General features: G+C 41.1%; 1 protein-coding gene across 8 annotated transcripts in view; it reads right to left on the bottom strand.

Moving 5' to 3' along the window:
- Positions 1-885: 885 nt before the first annotated feature.
- Positions 886-26358, bottom strand: part of DNMT3A (DNA methyltransferase 3 alpha) — a 114690-nt gene continuing 89217 nt past the window's right edge. For all 8 annotated transcript variants that reach the window (XM_034421166.3, XM_034421164.3, XM_087888780.1 and 5 more), the window contains 17 exons: positions 20462-20674; positions 19180-19338; positions 15833-15940; positions 14517-14673; positions 14097-14246; positions 12636-12680; positions 12092-12171; positions 11477-11589; positions 10822-11005; positions 10458-10542; positions 10222-10367; positions 10020-10110; positions 9072-9220; positions 8138-8223; positions 6098-6167; positions 5620-5738; positions 886-4934 (listed from right to left, as the gene is read on the bottom strand). In XM_034421166.3, the coding sequence (XP_034277057.1) occupies positions 4793-4934; positions 5620-5738; positions 6098-6167; positions 8138-8223; positions 9072-9220; positions 10020-10110; positions 10222-10367; positions 10458-10542; positions 10822-11005; positions 11477-11589; positions 12092-12171; positions 12636-12680; positions 14097-14246; positions 14517-14673; positions 15833-15940; positions 19180-19338; positions 20462-20674 (2097 nt within the window). In that variant the 3' untranslated portion in view covers positions 886-4792. The remainder of the gene's footprint in view (positions 4935-5619; positions 5739-6097; positions 6168-8137; positions 8224-9071; positions 9221-10019; positions 10111-10221; positions 10368-10457; positions 10543-10821; positions 11006-11476; positions 11590-12091; positions 12172-12635; positions 12681-14096; positions 14247-14516; positions 14674-15832; positions 15941-19179; positions 19339-20461; positions 20675-26358) is intronic.

Below are 26358 nucleotides of genomic sequence, written 5' to 3'. Positions count from 1 at the left end.
TGTTTTAGAATGCCATTCTAAAGAGGGTTTGGAAAAAAAAAAGTTGTTGAAAGTATCCTTCTCAGAAATTAAATCCATAACTCTTATGCTTTCATATGAATTCTAGCTTCTCCCCCTACAGCAGTTATAAAAATTAAAGACAGCCACAATATTATTTTAGTTTCAGCTTAGCAACATTACTTCCAGATTCGTTATGTTCTTATTAGAAAAATGTGCACATTTATAATTAAAATTTCCAAATACATTTGTATTCTGAATTATAGTTTACCACTGTTGTTGATTACGTGCCATCAAGTCAGTGTCAACTCTTAGCAACCATACAACCATTCTTTCATGATGCACCCATTTTCTATTATCTATTTTTTGCCAGTAGTTTTAACAGCACCTACTAACAGGTTCCTGTCAACGTCATGTATGTTTCCTAGAAGTGTATTCTGTAGAGAAGTGCTTCTACAAATGCAGTGAGTAATTTCAAAATAGGAAGCAAATGCTCTAGCGTTTTCTGTATTATATGTGACTTTTTTTAAAACTACATGAATCTGCAGCAATGTTATTTCCCCGTTGTAGTGGATGTTATTTCCCCGTTGATACGCCGTGCTGCCCATTTTATGCAACTTGGGATTCCTCGGGTGCTACTTTAATCCCACCAGCACTGCCTCAGAGCACCTATAAACACTCATGGACACAGGGATACAAAAAGCACATGACAGCAGACAGCCTCCTTTTTTTTTCTTTTCTTTTTGCACAAAACAGAACATTTATTCAAGTGTTCTCCAGCACAAGTACATCAGCAAGGAGCCTTCCTTATTCGAGTGTTCTGAGCACAAAAGAAAAATGCAAAGGATGGGATGGAGGCGGAACGGACAGACTTTCTAACATCTGCTGCACCATTGACCTTTTTAATTAGTTTATAAAACAGCTATGTCACGAGCAATACTTACACAGAGATACAACAGCCTGCCCATAGGGATGAGGAGGTGGGCCTCCCCAGCCCTGGCAAAGCAGAACCATACTCTGAAATGTACATTATTTATTTGTCAATAAATATAGAAGCAATCCTAAAAAAAAGCGTCTGAAAAGATGGGGCATCCCAAAATCATCCAAAAAGAAAAAGAAGAATTAAAAGACGGAAGGGCTGGGAGAATGGAACTGAAAGAAGGAGAGGAAGGACATCTGGGTTGAGCTGCATGGAATGTCAGATGGGAGGCGGCTGGAGAGCAGGGAACAGGGCTAAGCTCTTCCCAGGATCTCAACACAGTTTATTCTTCAGCATGAATACATGATTTCCCACAAACAGTAAAGCGTCTCAGCTACTTCAATGTCTAAGCTAAAACACATGAAATCTTTTCCTTTAGGTTTCAAGTACAAAGTTAAAATGCCTTTTTTTTTTTATAATAATATATAAGAGTAAAATAATAGAGCTCTTTTAAACTTCACTACAAGAAAAAACAAAACAGTCATTGTCCAGACAGCAGACTTAAGTTAATAGAGATCTGTAATAAAACTTGTTTAGCACCTTGGTTGTCACCTTGTCCCTCTGCAAATGCCAAAGGAATTCAGGCAATGGGGGCAGGGGCCCGGTTGCTTTGCTTTTCAGTCTAGGGCTGTGCAACCTTGACAAAAGGCTCTTTATAAAAAGATCTGAGTCACATCAGTTTGTAAACTCAGTCTCCCCCCTCTTGCTCCCCACCACATTGGGAAAACAGCTGGATTCTGTGGTGGACAGTGAAACAGGCCCAAGGCAAATACATCAGGAACGTTTGAAAGACAACACAAATAAAGGCTTCCCAAGAGGCCACTTCCAGTTTGGGGACAGAACTGGATGGGTGCAGTGCCCTGCTTGAAGAGAGGTTGGACTGTTCAGAACTAAAGTCTACTGGCAGTGCCATGAATACACTGAGGATCCAGCTAAGCTGACAGCCACTGGAACTGACTTTAGGAAATATGTGGCCAGCCCCATGTCTAAACTGAATATGCTGAAAGGAAGACTTTGGGGAGAAACGGATGTAACTACTAAAGATATACCTTCCCCCCAAATAGATTCTTCTCTGAAGCATACAATTGGAAAAAAAAACAAACAAAAAAAAAACCATACCCCTTCCCACCATTTGGGGAGATACCTAGAGCCTCCTCTCCTTCAACCAGCCCTTTGGCTCAGATTACTCTGGCTGGAAACCAGCCAAGGACAAACTCACAGGAAGCTGCCTTATTTTCTGAATGATACCATAGATCCCTTAACCTATTACTGTCAACCCTGAGTGAGAGGATCTCTACAAGGTTTCAGGCAGGAGTTTTTTCCAGCACCACTTGGAAATGCCCGGGTTTGAATTTTTAAGATCTTCTACATGGAAAAGATGTACTCTGTCGTTGAGCTACAGTCTCTTCCAATAAATACTTCCCATTTAGCACCAGTGAAACTAGACTACAAGAAACCCAGAGGGAATCTCTCCCCCCCTAGCTTTGTGGCAAATGGGTTGGGAAGAAAGGCTTGGAAATCCTGTAAGGAAAACCTCCCTTTGAAGAATTTTGCGCAGACGGGCAGTCACCGAACCAACGACCAAGGGGGTCAGAGGAAGAATGGAGTGTGAAGGAGATTGCCTATCATGGAGGCAACAGGTGGTGGGGGGCATATCTTGCCAGAGAGCCCCGTCCGAAGAAGCCACCATTCTCCCTTCCCCATTCGGCCCTGAGCGAGACCCCAGCACCCTTCACAGTTTGAAGGGAAGTGAGCAGAGGCACCTACCTGCCACCCTAACTCCCCCAAATTTTAGCACCAAGACCAACAGCCTTCAACAGAGACCTTCCTTGTCTGCTGCCAACTGTTTCACCGCTCAAGAGATTGCGTTGGGGAGTGTTCATAAGAAGGCAGAGGGAGATCTGCTCTCTTCCACGAACGTTCCCGCCTGCTCCTGAGTTTTGCCTCAGCATCTACTCCATTGCCTCCGAGAGCACCATGGACACAGGGAAGACAGGAGCAGAGGGGAGATGCTGTCCCCTGTGGAGGCACAGATGGAAAAGCTGCTGAGGCAAAAGCTGGTTGGTGGGGGAGTAGGGAAGAGATATCCCCATTAGCACCAAGAACTTTGGACCCTGTTGGGATCAGTCTCTGCAAGCAGAAGGGAGAAGCAGCCTCAAGTCCATGCACTGAGGATTGACCAGAGCCCAATGGCCATTCCTTATACATTGTGCATCACAGACTCATGGTGAAGGTCATTTATCCCCTTGCCCCAAAGAGTAAAGTGCACACAATTACCAAGATATACTCCAGGAAATTTTGACTCCTATGCCAGACCTTGCACATGAGAGTTCATCAGGTCCTGGAGAGACTCTCTTCACATGAGAACTGCCCACCTTTATTTTTGCCCCTCTGTACCCTCAACATGTGTGTGGGGGGGGAGGAGAAAGGTAGCACAGCCAGAGTCTGATCAAGCAAAACAGGAAGTCTATAATAATTTGTGTCAGCCACAAATAGAAAGGAGGAGGGGGAGAAGGAAGGCAGCAGGTGCTGACCTCCGAACACACAAAATCACAAAGGAATGGGGCAGAAGGGTTACTGCAGCGCAGGATGGCAGGGGCTCTTTTCTCTCTCTCTCTCTCTCTCTCTCTCCCTCCCTATCCCCATAGTTATTCTGCAGCTGAATTTGTCTTTTAAGGGGCAAACGTGGAGAAAAGGAGCAGAACCAAAAGCTCTGATCAGGAACCTTACAGCCAGTGAGTTCAGAGATGACCAAAACAAGCACTGTTGGTCCTTGGGTGCTCTCTGCCTCCTGGTCTGGCAGCCAGGTTGGTGACAGGTGGAGCCCCAGGAGGACCCTAGAAAACGCCAATTTCAATAAAGCACCACTAACATTAGGGCCCCTGCCTGGAGCTCTGCAGGGGGGTAGGTTAGCCCCATCTAGCAAGGCCCAAGCCCCTGGCCTGAGGGAGATTTGCCTTTTCAGGAAGAAAAGTATTATTGCATGCCACCCGGGGCGGAGAATGGTGCCCGTCAGCCTTCTCTCCCTTATAAGATGGGGCTGCAATCAGTTGGAAAAGCTCCCCCCACCATTCCTGCGGGCTAGCATGTGAAGCACCACGGAAGCTGCCTTCAGCCCCACCCTCTGTGGTTGTAGAAGCACCATTTTGAAAGTCAGTTGTACAGTAGTAACAGTACCTTTTATATATAGATATTTCTCTCACATAACTCTCACATATATATAAACTGTAAACAAGAGGTAAGAGCGGCTGTAGGAGCAGGGTGTATCAAGGTCTCCTGTGTGATAGGCACCCAAATACTCTATAGTGTGTGGCTCGGGGGGACCAGGTAGGACTGGGAGTTTCCCAGCTTGCGCTCGGCCCAGGAATGGCGCTGATAGACGCAAGGAGGTCCCGTTGCACCTCATTTTGTGCTCCTAAACTGAGCTTGGGCAATAAAGCCCCAAGGCCCATTCAGCTTTGGGCTTGGCTGGAAATTTCTCTTTTGCGGTGCGTCAATGGACAGCCCGCATTGCTGGGGGCTCAGCCGAGGAGCGGCAGAAACCAAACTAACAGGCAAACCCATCCAGAAAGAGCAGGAAATTAAAGGATTACCAACAGAAAGTGGGATTGGTTGGTTTGATTGGGGCATTTCAAATTGGGGAGAGGATGGGTGAAGATTTGGGTGATGGGAGCTGCATATGTATGCGGGCTGTCCTCTCCCACCCTCTCACCCACCAGCCATTTCCTCCATTCTGGTGCCACTTCTCTTCTGTTCCTGGGGGTGGTTGTGTTTGAGACTCCTCCTCCGCTTTGCCAGTTTTGTGGTTACGTCTCTTTAAACACAGGCAAAGTACTCCTTTAAGGGGGCGAAGAGATGGCGGATCACTGGCACGCTCCAGGAACGACCCAGCAGTCTCTGCCTTGCCAGGCGGCTCATGTTGGACACATCCGTGTAGTGGACCGGAAAGCCAAAGACTCTGTAAGCACAGGATGCCAAATGAATACTAAGACCCTGACATAAAAAAAAGCTAACAAAAAGCTGCTGCAATTTCATCTGCAATTGTAATGTGTGCTGTTAGGATTGGGGTAAAATAAATGGTTGCTATAATTGCTAGTGACCATCAAGAGGTACTATGTGATTAATTTTGCCCTTACTGAGATTCACTAGCCCCAGCTAGTGTCCATATGCCAAACCCTTTACCGCGTTTTGAATTCATAGCCCTTTGAACTTAGATTAGTACAAAGATGGGACTGATGAATCCCAGTAAAGACAAAACCAGTTCCATAGTGCCTTCTACTGGGCAATAGCAAAAGCAGCACTGTTAAAATATAGAAACTCTCCCTTAAGGGAGGACTCTTGAAGCTTCTAATATGAAGCCCAAATAGCTCCCTTTGGTTTATAAGGCCCAGTAGCTATAAAGTCTGAGAACTCTGTAACACATAAAAACAAATTGTATTGTGCCAATGGAAAAAGGGGAAAAATAGATTGCACGGCAAGAGAGGCCTTTCTAAGGAAGGGCGAGTGGGGTGTTTATAATCAAACATATAACCAGGCCACAACTAAGCCATGTGGGGGGCAGGTTCTAGAGAAAAGTTATGTGCTGCAAGTTCTTCAGCTCATTCTTGAAAGAAAGAAAGCCCAGCCCCCCACACCATTCCCACCTCTCCATCTCGGTGCACCACAGGATGTCCTCCTTCTCATTCATAAAGACAGGGAAATGCTGGTCCTTGCCTTGCTTGATAGAGTTGGAACGTGTGGTGATGGTTCGTACTTTGCTGAACTACATTGGGAAGACAAGATAGACAAACAAAAAGTGATGATCAGCAGGTATTCATACCATGCATAATAAAGCTACCTCTGAGCTAATTCTTTACATTAGCCTTTGGCTTGCGGGCAGTCTCTGCGCTATTTCCACTGCCTTCCATCAATGTGATGATTATTTCTTCCTAGCCTTCATTTCTGCGTAGTATGAAAATGACCGTAAAACCAGGCTTCTCTAAGCTATTGCCATTCAATGGTGGGTTCTGTTTTCTCTCTTTGCCTCTTGAGCTATGAGAAGATGCTCTGTTTGATGTTCTCTTCCCAAACTCTTCCGTGAAGACTTGTACATCGAAACTCATTTTGGTTTCTCATGCTCACCTTAGCTATCCGGCCATGTTCCAGACACTCTTGCAATTCCAACTTATCATTCATAGTTGAAGCCAGAGGCCTGTAGGAAAACCAGGTTCACATAATTAGCTCCTAGGAATCTCAGCTCTTTTCGGTTCTCTCTCTGAAAGTTCTCTTTTAAAGTATTTGTACAATAAGAACAGAATGGGTTATTTTGGATGATTACTATTTTATGAATCAGGACTACTTTATTGAATCATTTTTCTCAAGCTGAATAAAACTGGACAAACAGTTTTGTTGAGGCCAAGAAAGTTCTTAAAATTGTCTGACCCAATTACTTTTCCCCCCCGTCTAGAATAATGTCACACACAAACACAAAACAGACTCCATTGTTTCACACAAGAAACATCACAGTGGCACAGTGGCAAACTAGATTCTTGCCTCACAATTAAGCAATTACAAATTGTTCCACTACCCCACCTCACCCAGGATATGCCAAAATTATGTCTTAGCAATTTCCCTTAATTTAAAAACCATGGATATAAATGGACAATATTTATGAAGATATTTTTAGCCTGCCTTTAGCACTACTTGTGGGTCTTCCAATGAGTCATAACCCCATCAAATAAAGACCCTGAGGCATGTTTTCTCAATGGTGCTCCTCCCACCCCCCCAATGCTAAGGGCCATGTTCCTATGCCTTTTGCTTTGTAAAAACTCTTGCTACTGTTGTTACTGTAGCTTTTCTCTTTTTTAAAAAACAAAGTTGCAAGTCAACTTCATACTTTCTTCCTTCTTGTTCCTCAATCCTTGAATTTCCTTCCTTGCTTTACCACTGTTATTCCATTACTTTTCCCCAGCACTGAAGAGATTAAGTATTTCAAATGGAGCTCATTATTGACTTTTACCTAACAAGTATACTTGTTTGCAAGTCTTCCTGTTTACATCCAATCACATTCAAGATGTTTGTTTAGTGCCTATATCTCAATAAGTACATTGAATCATTGTATTTAGCCATGTCGCTGCTGATTGCTGTTAATAGCTCAATCTCTTGACCAATCTCTTGTCCACTGAAGAGACCACTAAAGTCTCTTCAGAAAGCTTCCTCTGCCATTGTTTCTGGACTATAGTTAGGGTTAGGATTGACCACACTGCTATCTCTATGAAAATTTATCAAGGGGTAATGAATCAATCTGTAGAGAGATGCCTGTGCAATACTTCCCCAATTCCCAAATTTGTAATGTATTGTTCCTTTTCCCTGCTGCAAATTTCCTTAATGCCCCCAAGGGACAAGGTATCCCTTTCTAGCTTGTCTTTCACAAGGCAGTAGAAGCAATCCCTTCTGTGATAAGCTTTCAAGGTAGATGATTGTTCTGGGTCCATCTTCATAAATTGTCATTTACACTTAAGGGTTTTTTACTTGTGCTGTTATCAAAACTGCTCTGAATTGGTCAAAATATGACAGCATACCCACAACACCCATGTAACATATAAATTTGCTAAATAAATAAATAAATAAAAATAAATAAGTTATGCTGATAAAAGATTTGTTCAAACCTACAGAATTATCAGCAAAATATACTGTATTGAAGTTGATTTGAGGCTTGAGAAATCACAACAAAACTAGCAATCTTACCTAGTTGGGTACTGAAAAGTCTGCAAGCAAACAACCAAACTCAGAAAACACCAAGAACTCCACAGTTCAATCCTGAGCTACAAATATTCTCTTTTGTTAAAAATAACAAAACCATAGAAGAATCAAACTCGTGCAAATATAGACACTAGATTAGTGTTTCTCAACCTTATTTATTTTTATTTTTTAAATTTATTTGCCACTCATCTCACCACAAGGTGACCAACCTTGGCAGCTGGCTGGGGAATTCTGGGAATTGAAGTCCACACATGTTAAAGCTATTCAATAGATATGAGAAGGGTAATGAGGGAATCCAGACAAGCAATTCTTCACACATTAAAGCATCAATAATTGAACAGGTTAATACTTTTAAACAAAAAAGTGACTCGTCTCCTGGTAGTTGGTGCCTGTGTAGATAGCGTATGCTTACTAACTGACCTGTTCATGCCAGGCAGATTTCCCCAGAAGTACCGGGCTCTGTGGGCTGCAGAGACTTCTTTGGCATCGATCATCACTGGATTAGACTGTAAGAAGGAGAGGCAAGGAAAGTCACACTATAGGGCAGAGATGGCTAACCTTTTTGCCATCGCGTGCCAGGAGCAAGGGGACTGCGGGGGGGGGAGTGGGGGGGGGTGTCGCACGTGTGCGTGCCCACACCCATAATTTTATGCACACTCCGCACATGCGCGCGACCCCCCCCACTCCTGCCACACGATGGCACGGTGGGTCCGGTAGGCCCGTTTTTCTCTCTCTCCAGGCTCCAGAGGCTTTCTAGGAGTCTGGGAAGGGTGAAAACGCCCCCCCCCCCCCCGGGAGGCCCTGTTTCCCTACTTCCGGTGGGCCCAGAAGGCCCAAAAATCAGCTGGCCAGTGCGCACATACGCACTGGACCTGAGCTCACCTGCCCACCAATATGGCTACGCCTGCCACCTGTGGCACGGGTGCCATAGGTTCGCCATCACAGCTATAGGGTATCAGAAGGAGGCTACCTCTTGAAGTTTGCAACAGGTGATTCGCCATCTGAACCTTTCCAAGATTTTCCCTCCTCTCAACCTATTCTATTACTTCAGTCACAGTCCTGGCCATTCTGGTTCCTTATAATCAGGGCTACAACCAGTGGTGAAATTCAGCCGGTTCTATCCGGCTCAGGCGAACTGGACGGTGGCGGGAGGCTCCGCCCACCCACCCGGACATCGTCACATCCTGTTTTTTACCCTCTGCGCATGCGCAGAAGGCTCTGCTTTGCCCAAGCCCCATCCCATCTTTTTGGGCCATGGTCCCATTCCCCCATCCCATGGGGCAGACAAGGCTTGCTCTTCTACCCAGTAATATCCCAAGACTGGCTACGGGGAGAGCCCCTCACCTCACCTCACCTCTAGGAAGCGAGAGATGTCCCTTTTGTCGCTGACGCCCATGGCCACCACATTTTCAAACAGCCAGAAGAAAGGTCGCTCATCCCCCTCCTTGGGTCTGGCCTCATGAAGGAGACGATAGAATTCAAAGAAGAGTCGCCCTGTGCCCTCTGGGTTAGGAAAGCAAAGGCAGGGAGAAGTGGATGCTTGCAAGAGGAATTGAGACGCAGGCCAACAGTTTCCTCTCCGTAACCATTAAAAATCTGACTTATGGAGCGTAGGGACTTTTTAAAGCGCCGAAGATCTATCTGCTTCAGATATGACAATATAAAGTAAAAGTAAAAGCAATGCCCTGATCATAGCTTTAACTTGATTTCTCAGTTGTAAAGGCTGCGCGTTACTCAATTACATCGATTTCTCATTTACATTACAAAGATGCATTCTGAAGCTCAAGAATTTTACCTCCATGGATAACTGGCATCTTTTGAAATACTAAAGTTCTGTTTGTGTAATCTCATAGATTAGTCACTAAAACCAGCCTATCAGGTTTCTTATTATAAGTACTCAATGTGCTAGGAAGCAACATGCACATGGATTTCTTTTCCAATCCTCAGGGTATCTGAGATAGTAATACAAAAGAGAAATACGGTGTTTCCCCGAAAGTAAGACCCTGTCTTATATTTTTTTTGAACCCTGAAATAAGCGCTTGGCCTTATTGCCATGCGCTCAAAAGCCCAATTGGGCTTATCATCATGGGATGCCTTATTTTGGGGGAAACAGGATATATTTTAATTTCCAGGTACTATCGAAGTATAATGCCCATTAATTCCAATCAACATGTCTATCAACAAAGGATGCTGTAAGCTGTAGTTAAGTAGTTTCTGGAGGACCATGGTTCTTTATCCCTGGATCAACTGCTTTAAAACATGTCCTGAGTAAACCACAGAAGGGATGGATGGTAGCACTTACCATAAAGGCCTTTCCTGGCAGGATTAACAATGGAGAGGTCATTGCAGGGGCTCCCTCCAATCACTAAGTCGAAAGGACCCCATTCCTGTATCTGTAACATATGGAGATTTAATAGTCAGATGCAGGAGGAAGATGCACCTGGGGCTCTGCCAGCCTCAGTTACACAAGCCAAAGAAAGCCTCCCCATCAAAGCTCCACGTACATGTTTCTGAGTGACATTGCGGACGTCCCCAACATACATGATCTTGCCCTGGTGTCGGACCATCCCAACTGTGATAGAATCTTCACACACCTCAGATGCTATGTATCGATCCACTTGGATGCCCAAATCCTTTAGCACAAGGAGTCCTGGAAAATGAAAACCACACTGATACAGTTGCTCCCGCGTGGCATTCACGGTACCACTTCTTTTCTGATATTAGGAGGGTCAGAACTCACCTGTGGCAATGCCATCAAAAAGTGACAGCACCCGAATGGGCTTTCTCTTTTCAGCAGGGACCGGAGGGTAAACCTTTGGTGGATCCTGCAAAAAGCAAAGGAGCAGCATGAAATGGTTGGGAGTGTAAGCTGTGGCAACAGTCACCACAGGGAGATAGCAGAAGGCTCCCGAGTTTCCCAAGAGTTGGTGCTCAACAGCAGTAGAGCCACTGGTCGACTGGTTCAGGTAGCTAGTATACTAGGGGGCTGCAAGCAACAAGAGAAACCTGAAAGTATTTGCAGATTTCTCTTGCCTTCTGAATTTTCCTGATATCAAAAGCTATTCTTTGTCCCCATCCCCACCTCCACTCCATGCTGAACTCACAAACTCTTGATCATGATTGTTGGCAAAAAACATCTGAAGGCGTGAGGGCCAGTCTTCTCGTCGCCGGAGCAGGCCATAGACACCCTTGTGGCCACACATGTAGCAGTTCCAGGGATCTTCCTTGATAGCTGCCTGAGCAGCCCCAGGACCCACCAATAAGTCCACACACTCTACACAAAAGCATCTACAAAGCAAAATAATTAATGCTAAGTGTGGAATGTGCTCAGCTCAGGATGCAACAGACAAACAATGGCTTTGATTTAGGTAGTCTGGGCCCTTCTGGAATTCCAGCATATTCTCTTAGTTCCAGAATCACCCAGGCTTTGATTGTCTGAAAATACTGAAAAGTCAAGTCGAGCATACAAGCCATCTCATTCTAAATACATTTTCCCAATCCCTTGTTCTTAAGCCTGCCATGATCCTAATTTTCTTTTCCTTTCCTAGGTTATAGTTTTCTGTTAATAGAAACTGAAACGACAGACACAGGCTCTTCCCATGGGCGATTTTCCACAGGAAAGATGCAAAAGTTATATTAATTTTCTCTTGAATGCAAAACCTCAAGGGAGAGGATTTGGCTAATGGTGACACTATCCTAAAAAGGCAACTGGGGTGGGGGTGGGGGGGACGGACAGAGATGCAATCTTTCTTGACTCACCTGCAGCAATTGTTGTTCCCACACATAAGGACTTCACGGCCACCGCAGCAGATGGTGCAATATGATTGATAGCCATCATCATCATATTGATAGGCGCATTCCAAAAAGCAGTTCTAAGGAAACAAAGGTGTGAGGGATATTTCTAAGCCCAAGACATTAAGTTTCTCCCATCATAAAAGTATTTTATAACCACAAGTGTTTTTTTTTTTAAATCTTATCTTACAGATGTACAACAGAAAGCAATACAGTAAATGTTGCTAAATACACTCCAGACATCCATAGTGGAGGCAAATGTGGTACTTGCTCTGAGAAAAAAATATGTAACCATCAGGCATGAGCTAATCACATAGCTGTTAACTGCTATGATCAGTTTTTGTCTGACAGGATTACAATTTCCTCTAAGGAGGAAGGTATTTGAAACATGACAGGAATTTGGAAGGATTTAATTTTTTTCTAGTAAGGGGTTTTCTTTCCTTTTGCCCTAATTGCCTTTGTCCTTTTGTAGTTCTACAGTCTCTATATAACAGGTTGACTGTCCCGCCACTCCCAAAGTCACCCTTCCAACTCTGTTCTTTCCCCACTCCCAGGTTGCTCCTGTGTCCTGTACATTCTTACCTTGCAGTTTTGGCACATTCCTCCAATGAAGAGAGGGTGTTCCAGGCTGACATTCAGGCTTCCACAGGAAATGCAGATATCTGAGAAATGGTGTAGTTGTTGAGTGAGGAAAGAAAAGAGATGCATTACCCTGGGCTAGTGCGGAAGATACCACTCTCTATCCCCTCTGACTCAATGGCAGCATTCTCCTCTTTCAAAACCACACACAGCAATAGGCTCACTGAGCATGGATCATCCTGGTCTTTTCCATTAAACAGTTGAGATCCATAAAAGGCTTTTCCCATGCTCAACTGTGAAAGTGCTGGGCTGCTTTTGGATTTGTTCTTAATGATTTTATTTGTGATATGTTTCAAGCCTACTCAGAGTCTACAAACTCTAATGGCAGAAGGCTCCATTTGCTAACTACTGAACTGCAGCTGTGATGATCACCTTGAATTTTAGAGACAAATACTTGCAGCAGAGTAGGGAGGAATCCAATTGGTTGTCATGCCCTATACATAATTTAAGATGGGGAAGGACAAAGAATGCATTTGCTTAACCTCACCTTCAATATTCCTGCATTTCTGTCGAACCTCATAAACAAGACGTTCTAAAACCGCAAAAGAATTTGTTAAAATAAGGAATCAAGAAATGCCACAGGATCAATAAATATAGTTGAAATTGAGGACAACCAGAAAGGCCTAGTCTGGGTCCATGAATCAAAGCCTTAATTTAGCATTTGCTGCAGAAAACTCTGGTGATGCAATACTATGATTTTAGACCTAAGGAATTACATGAATTCCAACTAGAACAAGTTCTAATATTAAAGATGAAAAAGGGAAGGCAGTTTAGTTCACATCAATAAGACAATAGCTTAACTAGGCACAACTGACAAAGTCATACAACATTTGTACAAGGTTAGTGTTAACTTTGGTTACCTTTTTTGTGCCTTGTACATGAATCTTGCCAGTGTAACTAACTTATGGTTCTATGTACTGTACAACCTTGACAGTAAATCTATAATTAGGTTGTGTGTTGGGTGAACACAGCCAATATTCTGCTAATTTATATTAATTCAATGAGTCCAGTTCTGGAACTAGCGAAAACAAGGGAAAATATTGCCTTTGTATTACAGAGTTAGACTAAATGTATTCTTGGAGAATGGGAGGTCCTATCATTCTCCCCTTTTACCTATCCACATTTTTTTTGGTTCCACCCATTTTTAAATATAATTTTTGGCAGGCTGTATGAGGCTAATATGGAATTTGGCCCCCAGAAAGTTGCTCATCCCTGGTTTAGATCAGGATGAAATTCGTGATTTATTTGTAGCTATGTATATAATCCTACCCAAGAGCTACGTTTTTTCTGGGTTTTTTTTTTCAAAGGCCTGTTACTGCTTGTTTGTTACGGTCTGGAAACAGACTTCCAGAAAATCTCTGCATTACTATCTAATCATCATGGGATAGTGGCAGCATTTCCCCCTTCTCCTTCACCTTCCAGTATCAAAGTTCTCAAGTTAGAGAATGGAGGGCGAGTCCTTTGAGCTTCAGAATGGGTTTTTATGATAATTCAGTGAAAGATAGGAAAAGAGAAGCAAACATGTGGGCTGCAACATGGGGAAAGGAGAAGATGAAATTAAAAGACTGAGGCATGGGAGAAAAGACCAATTATCCAGATAAGATTGGCATGCATGCCGCCCCGCCCCCCAAAATGGATGAACATCAGGAAGCCCTACATCTTGCTTTATGTAAAATGTGGACTTGTCAAAGGCAAAAACTAATATTTTTTAATACTTCCAATTTCGTCTTTTCTGCCGGGGGGGGGGACCTCGGACTACACGGACTGCCCTAATGGTCCCACAAACAGCAGAAAGAAAGAATGTTGAGAGTTAGAAGTATGCAGTGGTTTTGACTACTTGTCTATCCTCAGATATAGCTTGGGATTTGGAAAAAAAGATAAAAGTGGAGATTAGCTGGGATAAGCCAACAACCTCCAAGCTACCCATTCCATTCTGTCCCAGATATACCTCGGGTGCGCTCATCTATGATTTCCTTGACCTTAGGCTTCTCAGCTGTGCTTTTCCTTGGTTTTTTGGCTGGTGGAGGAGGGGCATAGGCAGCAGCTTCTGGTTCCCCCCACATCTCCGTGTAAACTTCTTTGTAGGGATTGCGTTCCTCTACGATGGCAGAAAGAAGTACATCAGTGTGGCAGCAAGATAAGCAGGGTGGGAAATCAAGCTTTGATTCTTTTGATCTGGAGGCTTGTCTGTCATCAGACTTCGTGATAAGATGACAGTGTGCTAACCTCCAAAGAGTTATCTGATTCTTTGTCCTGTAGAATCCTGCTATCAGAATGAACAGGACTCCACCACACCTCAGAAACCAATGAGCCAAAAACACCTGTTTGGTGTTTTGGGGGCTGTGATGATTTAGCTCTATTTCATTACCTTCAGGAGGCTCCAATCCCTTTGGGCCAGATGGCTGGAACCCTCCTAAGGCCCATTCAATCATCTGTTTGTTCTGTATTTCGACCACTTTAGAAGTGTCAGTTTCATCATTCTCTGGACAGGATGGAAAGATCTTGCCTGATCTGCTGCTGGCCACCTGGAGGGGAGACAGATGGACAGAAGGGTCAACAGATTTTGGAATGAATGGTGTTCAGCTTGTACAGATGTCTTTCCTGAGCTCCATAATTTATTTTATTGTATTTACATCCCACTTTTTCTCTCAGAGTAAAAGTCACATCCATAGAATCTTCGTTAATTTAATCCCAACAGATAAGATTGGTTCAGATAGGTTAAGCTGAGCGCCTTCCCTGAATTCCATGATCAAAATGGAACGAGTTTGGTTCCCTGTTCCTAGTCCAAGACTATAACAACTATATTACATAAACAGAAATGACATTCCCCAATCTCCACATATTTTATTGGGCTTTCTTACATTCTTTTGAATTAGTGAAGTTGTCCAAGACAATATAGAAGGGAAAACAGAATCTTATCTACATAGGAAACTATTTCTCAAAAGCCAGATTGTTCCTGCATCCTAAAAATAATTGTTGAGTTTTCCCTCCTTTCTCTTCTCCTCATTTTTATTACCTTCTCTTTTAGAGCACAGTTTTGCTTGCTTCTATGAACTATCTCAAATTATTGAATGGCATGTGTTGCATAAGGATAGGTAAAGGTAAAAGTTCCCCCTCACATATGTGCTAGTCGTTTCCAGTTCTAGGGGGAGGTGCTCATCTCCATTTCAAAGCCGAAGAGCCAGCGCTGTCCGAAGACGTCTCTGTGGTCATGTGACCAGCATGACTTGACGCCGAAGGCGCACAGAACACTGTTACCTTCCCACCAAAATGGTCCTATTTTTCTACTTGCATTTTTTACGTACTTTTGAACTGCTAGAATTGGCAGAAGCTGGGACAAGTAACGGGAGCTCACTCTGTTACGCAGCGCTAAGGATTCGAACCGCTGAACTGCCGACCTCCTGATTGACGAGCTCAGTGTCTTAGCCACTGAGCCATCACGTCTGCTTGCATAAGGATACATTGAGCAATTCCTAATGAAAGGATATTCCTTTTTCATTCTCTTGGATAGCCAATCTGAGATGGGACAGGGATGATTCTGAAGATTATTTCTGTCCATCTATGAGCAGTCCATCTCATCTCCTGCAGACTTAGATATCTTTATTCCACCATAGAAGTTAGTCACTACAGGGGAAAGCCTGCCAGGGAAACAAGTCCCAGAGGAACGACAAAGGTAGCACTTACCTGCAGTACTTCATAGATGGCCTTTCGATACATGGGCTGCTTGTTATATGTGGCCTGGTGAAAGGCGCTAGCAAAGGAGCTGAGTGGAAGCAGTTTCTCCACACAGACCTGCCAGAACAGAGAGATCAGGGAAATAACACCAAGTTCTTTCTTCCCTATGAATAGCATTGTGATTAACACCAGCTGTCTGCAATTACTGTAAGTTCGAATCTCACCAGGCTCAAGGTTGACTCAGCCTTCCATCCTTTCTAAGGTAGGTAAATTGAGGACCCAGTTTGTGGGGGCAATAAGCTGACTTTGTAAAAATATACAAAAGTATGAAGGCTACTGCTTAACGCATTGTAAGCCACCCTGAGTCTCCAGAGAAGGGCGGCATATAAATCAAATTTAAAAAAAAAAAAGGTCTCTAAGGCTGGTTCCTCCATAGCCTCACAGAAGGCTGTGAAGTGGGAAACAGAACTGAAGACTCAGCAACACTTCAGTTTCCTTTTTAAGAGGGTTTTTCCCCCCAAAAATGTTTTGGGGTTGTGGATTTAAGGAGCAGGATGGGTATCACGAAATGTGTACTGCATATACTTAATCCAATTTTTTCATCCATCCTGAACCCGTCGAGCACACATAGCATTCTCAATACTGCTGTCTTTTTCCCTGCCTGTCACACCAGACACGGTCAGATATTCCAAATAAATATTTCTCTCACATGTGTAAGAAAAAGGCAGATTTACCCCAATGCCTCCCTCTTCAGGAAGAAGCAACTTTTGGGAGACTGCAGGCAGTTCTCTTGGGAAAGAGAAAGAAGGCAGTAGAGGTAGAGATAAAAGAGAAAGCTGGGACCATTCTCCTTAGGCACAGAATTAAACTTAAAATTTCTACAAAAATCAAGAAGTTTAAATACATTAAATCAGAAGGAGAAAAATCTGATTCAATGCTGTTTCTCTTTAAATCTTTGATTAGAATTGTGCTAAATTTAATCTTTGTTTACATATTGTAACTATATTTATTTTCTTCAGTACTGAATTTCTGCCTTCAGGGAATCTGTGTTGAGCTCTTAAAATTAGTTTTAAGTTTGTCTGATCCTGTCATTGGCCATAACTTTTATATTTACTTTATATTTTCTGTTGCAACTTTTTAAAAATTCCATTGATTTGCAGTTGCTGGATTCCCAGATCAGAACAGAGCTATACTTTATCTTTTCCAATACAGATTATTTCCCACACTTTTTCAACTCAATGGAAATTTGACCCTTCTCTTCCTGGCCAGGGAGATATTTATGCAACATTTACATAATGGTTTTCACTAGCCTGATACTAATTCTTAATTCATAAGCTTGAGAAGAGTGGGAAGTCAATTGGGTTGATGGGATATCCCATAACAGGGGAGTGGAGAAGCAGAGAAGGGAAGAAAAGAAAGGCAAGTTTGAGAGGATAGAAAGCTTGACTGGTGGGATAATCTACTCTAGCAGTTGCTAAGAGGAGGATGGGAGTAAGTGCAGTGGCCTACATGGCCTCATGGTCAAGCTACTTCATGGTCTCTGAAGGCTTTGTTTTGGTCAAAACCCAGAACAACAAAGTAAGTTCTAGGTTTTCTTTCTGCCAAACCACGGCTGATCCAGTAATTTGGCAAAACAAAAGAACACAATATTTTTGCTTTTTGTTTGAGAAAAAACACATTTCTCTTTTACACATCCATAATCATTTTGTTAAGCAATCACAGAAATATTTATATTTTCTAGTGTAACATGCAACAACACATCAATAATCTGCAAAAGTATACAAATTAATAACATTCAAAATGTTTACCTTTTATTTTAAATCTCTAGGATTTCAAAATATTTTTTTTATGGAAACGAAAAAGCTAAAGATAAACCATCTATTGGTAGTGCTGATAAAAGCCAATAACGTCCTATTTGTGTGAGTCAGGGTTTCTTATAATTGCTGCTAAAAATAGAAATATCAATACAAAATAAATGGGGAATGAAAAATGACAGTGGCTGTTTTCAAAATAAAATTTAAATGAATTGTAAAAAGCAAGCAAGTTCATCATTACTTCCTATTAAAATACAGTTCAAATTTCACTGATTTTTATTTCCAGTGGAAAGGTTTTCCTTTATAAAGTTCTATCATCATTTTAATTGATACATACATTAAATGTAATTTTTAAAAGGAAGTAGTGTATTTATTTCTTGCCAGTTCTAACCACAATTAAATAATGTTTTATATTTTAGGGGAATTGCAATATTGCAAAACTTGCAAATCCTTAGTATATATTGAAACAGTATTATGGTATATTACTGTTTTGTGATTGTGGCACCACACATATCACAATTTTAGAAACAGCAAAAACCTAAAAATACTGCTGATTAATTTGGGACTCAGAAACTGGACTATACTTGCAGTTATGGAACAAAGTGCTGAATGAACAATGCTGAATTCATACATTGTACTAAACCATAATGTGGTTACTTTCATTCTGGCTTAGCACATTGCATTAATCCAGGAAACCCAACTTGTAAACTAAAGCTTATGGCACAGATACACAACTTGAAGCCTCAGAATTGTATGCAATCCTTAACACTCCAAGGAGAGTCCTAAGAGACTCCTTAAGTTGTTAACTGGTTGTACTTTCTAATGTTCTAATAAACAATTGATCAGGCTTCTGGATTCAACGCACTGATTTTAACCTCTGAAGCACTGTTTTTAATCTGCAGCATCACAGGTATAGGAGACCTGCCTCTAAATAGGCATAAAGACATGGGAGCGGAAACTGTGAGTGATGGCAAGATAGTATAATATCCAGCTAAAGAAAGTCCTTCTCGCCCCAAAGAAAAACTTCTTCAGTGGGCAGTTTTATCTGCTACCTTTTAGCCAGGGGTGAAATGCTACCGGTTCGGCCTAATGGTGATGGCGGCGGGTGGTTCGGAGAACCGGTAGCGCCAGTAGTGTGAAGCTCTGCCTACCCGCCCGGTCGTTGTTACTTCTTGGTTTTAACTAGGAAGTAAACCTGTTTTTTACCCTCTGTGCATGCGCAGAGGGTCTGCGTGCGCATGTGACGTGTGCGCGCGCATTTCCGAACTGGTAGGGAAGGTAAGTAGATTTCACCCCTGCTTTTAGCACACAAAAAAATGAGCTGCTATGCTATTTTCAGCTGTATTTTAAAATGTTTAATAATTATACAAGGATTGCTTTCAGTACTTGAAAGTTGGCATATAAATATTAGAAATAGATAAAATAATAAAATAAGAGCACAAGAAGGACTTTTCATATGACGAAGCAGGTTGGAGGAAGTGCCCCCCCCAGCCCCCAGTTTGGGACCTTTCCAGAAAACCCAGCTTGAGTTCAGTCACTTACCACAGAGAACTTCCCATCACCGAACCACATGACCCAACGGGTACCTTCAGCAGCCCGGCTCCTGCCAGTCATCCACCAGGAAACAATGCGGCCTGGCCACCAGGAGAATCCACGCAGTTTTCCCCACACCAGCTCCCCGATCCCAAACCCCCGGCCATCCTGCAGTTGAAAAGAAAAAAATAAGCAAATTGTTATAATGACTGGAAAACCTGAAGAGAATCACACATAAATACTCAGTCAATGAGGTCCAGGGTTTCTGCTAAAAGCTCTCACTTTGGATGATTTTCATGAAGGCTGCAGCACAGTTGTTAATCCCATATGCATGATTCACAGAGAACATGCTGAAGAACAGAGAAGCCACATACAAACAAGGTGAGTAAGCAATGCTTTGGAAGAAACTTGAATGTGACTTAGGAAATGGGAAAGGCAAGGAGATGAGGCTTGAAAAACTATATAGGAGGAAAAAGCAGATGGGTAGGTATTTATTTTATTTGTTTATTTCTCACTTTTCTGAATCAGAAAGAGATTCATCTGCTGACTTTTCTAACAGTGCCAAAAGTTATTTTCTGGCAGCATCAACAGCTAAGTGAAAAGATCTGGATTTCTCATTAGCCCTCTGACTTAGATACGCTCTTGTCTACACGCCAGTCTACAACTGCCATCCTGTTTCTTTGCCCATTCCACTTCAGCTATTCCCTACATCCAGACTTTGGCCTCTTTTTATTTCTTCCACATTTTTTTCTTTTCCTCTCCTCCTGTAGGCTCTTCCTTGCAACCCTTATGTTAAACAAACTTCTTCCTAAGCCCATTCTTCTCTTCCATTTCCTTGCCCTTCATCATCATGTGTCCACTTCAGGCTCTTCCATCCATCTGCAGTGCATATTCACTGCATCTAATACCGTGTTTCCCCCAAAATAAGACCCTGTCTTATATTTTTTTGAACCCTGAAATAAGCGCTTGGCCTTATTGCCATGCATTCAAAAGCCCGATTGGGCTTATTATCAGGGGGTGTCTTATTTTGGGGGAAACAGGGTACCTGGCTGCAGCTTCACTACATAAAAAGGAATCAGCAGGGGTGGCTTCTTCCACTAGCATGGCACTTTTGATGGGCACTTGCTAGCTTTCTTTTCCTTTAATCCAACTAGCAGTAATACAATCACAAATGCCATTTGGAGACAGGAAAGGAAAGGCTAACTAGGGATGCCTCAAGAACAAGGTTTCCCAGGAGCTTAGAATGGTGAGAAAACAAACTTCTGGGAGCAGAACTCTGTCTCTGATTCACCTCATATTCCGGCTCATCGTCAGCTGACTTTGATATGCTCTTGTCTACAGCATCAGGCCCCACAGGCTCTGGGGTAGTAGCCACACTGGGAGAAGCAGGGTCAGTTGGCTGCTGTGAGGCTGGAGGGCTAGCCTCCTCCTCCTTCTGGGGCTCGCTCCGTGGTGTTTCTTCCACAGCATTCATTCCAGCAATTACCTTAGCTTTCTTTTCAGCCTGCAGAAAGAACAGAGTAAAGAAGGTAGAGAGTCATGAGAATGTTCTTGAAGAATTTATTTCTGACTTAAGTTTTTAAAGTTTTACTCTAATCCTTGATCTCTCAATAATTTTATTTTCATAATGTACTAAACTTGGTTACTGAATTAATCTACTTTCTGTTTCCTCACAACACACTGAGTAATAAAAATAACCAAAAGGAGTGGCATTACAAATTATATCAAACTGCCAAAACACTTATGTAGGTACAATTACAGGTATTTCTTGATTTACAACCATTCGTTTAGTGACGTTCAAAGTTACAATGGCACTGAAAAAAAAAAAAAAGACCCAGGATCAGTTTTCACACGCACGACCGCTGTGAATGATCTCCATGAGCCGTGATCAAAATTCAGATGCTTAACAACTGACATGTATTTATAATGGTTGCAATGTCCCAGGGTCATGTGATCACCTTTTGTGACCTTCTGACAAGTGAAGTCAATGGGACACAATTGTATTACTAACTTAATAACTGCAGAGATTCACTGAACAACTGTGGTAAGGAAGGTCATAAAATGAGGTAAAATTCACTTAGCTGTTTTGCTTAGCAATGGAAATTTTGGGCTCAATTGTGGTCGTGAGTCATATATTAAGTATTCAAATCTCTGATTATGCATGTTGTGTGAATACAAGCATTATGACAGAAACATAGGTTCACTTAATACCTCTAAGGTTATGGAACACTTTTTTCTAAAACAAATCTAGATGATCTGAATAATTGCATCATTTTACATGTACCACATTGTTTAGCACATGATTCTACAAGGACTCCAGAATTGAAGTATATCATATAAACTACCAGAGATTTAGATAATGTTTTACCATAATGCAAGCTGACATCATCTTTCGAACAGGAGAGAATGAATTACATTATATATTATTTTTAATTGCTGTACAATTTACAACAGTCTGCCCAGCCCCCATATCTTCCATATGTCATGTTTCTACTACGCCATACTTGGCACGCTTAAAAAAAAAAATCTAACAGTTGCTTTTACACAATGAAAATGTGTTGAGCGTGTTGTGTGAATCCAGCCTATATTTTATTACTGGCTGAGGAATTCTGGGAGTTGAAGTTCATCTATATTAAAGTTGCCAAGTGCGAAAAACACTGGGCTAAAAAGATAACAAGTGCTGCATTCAAATGCCTTTGGAGAGTATCAGTTTAGGGAAGTCTAACTCATCTTGCATTTGTCTTCAGAAAAACCAGAACAAAATCATTTGTATTCCCACAGTAAGGAGACTGTGATGGTAGAAGGGAATGCTGGCTTGTTTCCTGTCTATGGCAGGAAATGAAAAATTTGAATCTATGACTGCCTGGGTAGAGAGAGTTTGCCCCACTGGGACAATCCCACATTCTATAACAGAGCAGTATAAGATAGACAGACAAAAGAGTAAAAGCACTAAAAACAGAAGAAAATCAGGGAGGGCAATCCTGCTATGAAAAAAATAAAAAATATGCCTTACAGTGTAGGAAAATAGCTCTATTTATTGAACTACACTGCTTTGTACATAACCATAAAATACGTAGTCAGTTAATTGCTTTTTCTCTGTTAGGAACATATTTGGGTTTCCATGAGAATGTAGGAGCTGTCAGTATTTTCTGGAATAGATAAATCAAGAATTATAATATTTGGGCAGTCAGAGATTACACTTAGCGATTTTCAGTTGGATCAAACACCAGAGTAGATGGGGGGGGGGGGAATGCAATATAGTCTAAGTTATGTTACACACCTGGCAGAACTACAATTACAGTAGAGAGTATTGGTTAATTAGGCTTTTTTTGCTTTTTTATATTTATGTAAAATCTTGCTATACCATCTGTTGTGCCAGACCTCACATGGCAGCATACATGAAAACACATTTTGTCCAATTTCAAATAAGGCAAATAAAATATAAATATATTAAAACCTGTAAGACAAACCAGAAGCAAGAAAAACACAGAGGATCATCAGGCTACAATATCATACATTAAACTGGTTAAAAAAAACACTCAGAATGTATTTAAGCTGCATTAAGCATATTTTATGGTTATGTTACAGTTTTTTTGATTTCCTGCCTCAAAACAACAGGAAACTGATGATTTTCAGCAAACACACTGATGAAATTTGACAGCATAATCTGCATAGTCTCTGGAGGATACAAAAAATAATGCTTGAGATCACAGGATGTCTCGATGCAGGGCTAAAGTGTCACATTAAATCCAAGCTGAGCAACCAGAATCCTGAACTCTGACCTCAAGTAGTGAGTTACATACCTCAGGCAAATTCCAAACAAAAATAACTGTGCAGAAGTAGCTCCTACTACACATTTAGAAATTAGAAATAAGCACAAAACTCTTACTAAATATGTATTATTATGAATATGCTTATCTCCAATTGCACTATTAGGAAGGTTTAACCCTAAGACCATCCCTCTTTTCTCTTGAGAGATGAATATGTTCCAAAAAAGAGAAGAATGAAAGTATCACAGCAGTGTCTGAAGATGGGAACAGGCCTGAGCCAAAAGGAAATATTTTTCTTTAAGTTTTCTCATATCTTAAATGTCATAAATATTACAAAGGAGGGATAATTGGAAACTTTCCTATGGATTGCCAAACGTAAATACATCAAATGCTTATCAGTTCTGTTATTTTCCAATTCTTTGGCATCATAGTGGTCTCAAGAAGGATGACAGTAACAAGAGGACATGGCAGAAATTAGTTCTTGCCTATATCATACATGCACATAAGAATCTGGATTAAAACAAATACTTATCTTCTCCACCTGGAGCTGCTCTAAATTGAATAGGATTTCCAGTCATTGCCAAGCATAAATCGCATTTTGAATTATGACCAGAGGTAACCGAAGTGGACTTCTATAGAACCTCATATGAAAATAGCTAGTGTTTTCCATACACAAAATAAAATGTTTTAAAACAGGGTGGATTTGATTTAAATCGAGTTGATTTAAATCACAATTTAAATCATGATTTAAATCACTAGTAAAAAGGCTTGATTTAAATCAACTCGATTTAAAACATAATTTTTAAAGAGCAACTGTCATCTCTGCTACTCCTTTGACCCACTGTTGACTCACCGATAGTCCCAGTGTTGCAGAATATACAGCCTCATGCTACATAACTAAGCTCAATTTCATGCCGAATAAACTAAATTATTTATATATCTTAAATAGAAAACTATCTTATGATAGATTTTTACCCCAAAAGTTTTTTATTAAAATAAATTCGATAAAAATCAAAAAAATCCGATTTAAATAAAAAAAATCCGATTTAAATAAAAAAAATGTGATTTTTTTGATTTTTTTTAAAAAAATCATTGATTTTTATCCACCCTGTTTTAAAATTAAAGGCATTTTCTTTCCCAGACACTGCTATACGCACAGGCACAGATGCACATCATATTTGATGACAGAACAGCAAGTCAAGCTGGGGATCACTGCAACTCATAAATGGTCTAAACTTTTAAATTGAGATAATGGCATCATCATAAAAAAATAAAGACACACTTAAGTCTCCTTATCCAAGTAAAATGTCTCCTTCTCTAAACTGATTTACTGATTAATTTTTTTTCATTTATTGTATAATTTCTAAGAGTCATAGTTTTCAAGAGGCAACTGGACTTTCTGTTTTTTCTTTGAAGACGTTTAGCTTCTCATCCCGGAAGCTTCTTTAGCTCTGTTTGTACTTTCAATTCTGAAACATTCTTACCTTGCATTGGAAAGATCTCTGGCAAAACACAACTATAAAAGACCCACAATGCAGATATGGGGCCAGCATTAAACATTTCCTCCCCCACCCCACTCCCTTCACTGATTAGATGGGCAATTCCCAGAGTGATTAAGGGCAATTTCCAGAGTGATCAGGAGCCTTCTGTAGGTGCACTGAACCAGGAATTTTCTCTCCCCACAAAATATCTAGCATTTCTTTGATACCTTTTAGATGCTAAGTTATGTAAAATACCTCTTGCTTCATTATCTAACTTTTTTCACCAATGGTTTTTTTTCTATTCTTGCTCTGTTGATTAATTACTTTGAATAGATGCTTTTACAGAGCATCTGTGAGCCTGCCTTTGCTTTGCCTTTATCCATACTGGCTAATGACTATTATGTATTGTATTATGCTGTTTACTACTTCCCTTAGCAGTAATAAAAGTAATTACCAAAACATTTTAGTTTATTACTTCAGTTACTTTGTGAAGTATTTGCATAAGGAAGGCCTAAATTTTTTATATTTAGCTTGCCACTTGAAATATAATCATGGATAAGAGTTTCAGTCATGTATAAATTTTATGAACTAAACAATTTAAAAACTAAGCAGGTCTCTGCAAACATTTCATTTTTAAAAACAGGACCCAGAATTTAATGTGTACATGGGTGAGAAATACATCCCTGCTTAACTTCCCAGCCAAATACTATTGTATTTGAACAATCAATGAAGCATAAGCCAATCAAGTGGACTATCATAACAACATGCTAAGCTATGAAAAAAACCAATCAAATTAAAATTAAACTATCTAAACTGATCTGGTTTAGCCATGTCATGCAAACTAATACTAGGATTCTTCATTTATTTTAGATGCAGGGATTTTATAAATAACAAAACATGTATTACAGATTCCACAGCTTAATTTTTGCGTCATGAATATTTATGATGAATACTCAGGTGGGATCCCTGTGAATTTTCTCCAAGTACAGGGTTAAGGAAACATTCCCTCTGAATATTATCCTATTTCCTCCCTCCACAGGGCATGCAGCTGAACTAATACAAAACAGAATAACGATAAAGGAAAATGGAAGGACCTCAGAGTGCATTCAGAAAATGTCTTGAGCATCACAAGTACTGTGCCTCTGTGCTGCTCATTAAAGCAGCTCACTCGTTTTAGGCTTCTGAACAAAAACAAAACACAGCTGGTTTAACAACTGCATTGTGTAACAAGTTGACTCCATAATGCAGTGGCATCTTTTTCAGTCTCATGAAAAAGCAAACACACACAAAAAACAACCCCGGTCACTTTAATGTAAGGTAGTCCTCGATTTATATAACCATTTGTTGCTCTGTTTAGCAATGGAAATTTTGGGCTCAATTGTAGCTGTAAGTCAAAGATTACTTGTATAGCAGAGGTACAGTGCCTGCCTGGGTTCTGAAGCAGTTTCTTGGAGAATGGTTAGCATATAATAGATATAAGTACATAAGTGCATAAGTGTGTAGCAGAGTGTTTTGTGTATTTCTGAATAGAAGTGTTCTTCTCGTCACAGCTTTAGGACTTTAGAATGCTGCATTTCTTAATTTCTGTTATATACTTTTGCATTGGAAAAATACATGTGGTCTAGTATTTATAACAGAAGGAGATAAATGGATATTTATCTGCTGTGTCTTAATCTCCCCCCCACCTTCCGAGCTTCTTGAATGATAGGAAGATACCCAAGATATGTAATTTCTTTACTGGGTAAATTATTTTAACCTTTATTCTGTTTTCCCCTGCCAGTTTTTAATACTAAGAGCTTTACAGAGATTGATAGATAGAGGAACTATAGGCATCCATATGGAGTGGGGGAAATGAAAATGGCATCATGTGCATTGTGATAAAATCTGACCCCTTACATAGTTACATGCAATGTATGTGTGAAAGTGTGTTCTCATCA

This window comes from Pantherophis guttatus, chromosome 1, assembly GCF_059756535.1.
Source record: "Pantherophis guttatus breed Tessera chromosome 1, ASM5975653v1, whole genome shotgun sequence".
NCBI classification, from domain to species: domain Eukaryota; kingdom Metazoa; phylum Chordata; class Lepidosauria; order Squamata; family Colubridae; genus Pantherophis; species Pantherophis guttatus.
The sequence above is the reverse complement of the archived record's forward strand: the minus strand, read 5'-3'. Positions and strand labels throughout refer to the sequence as shown.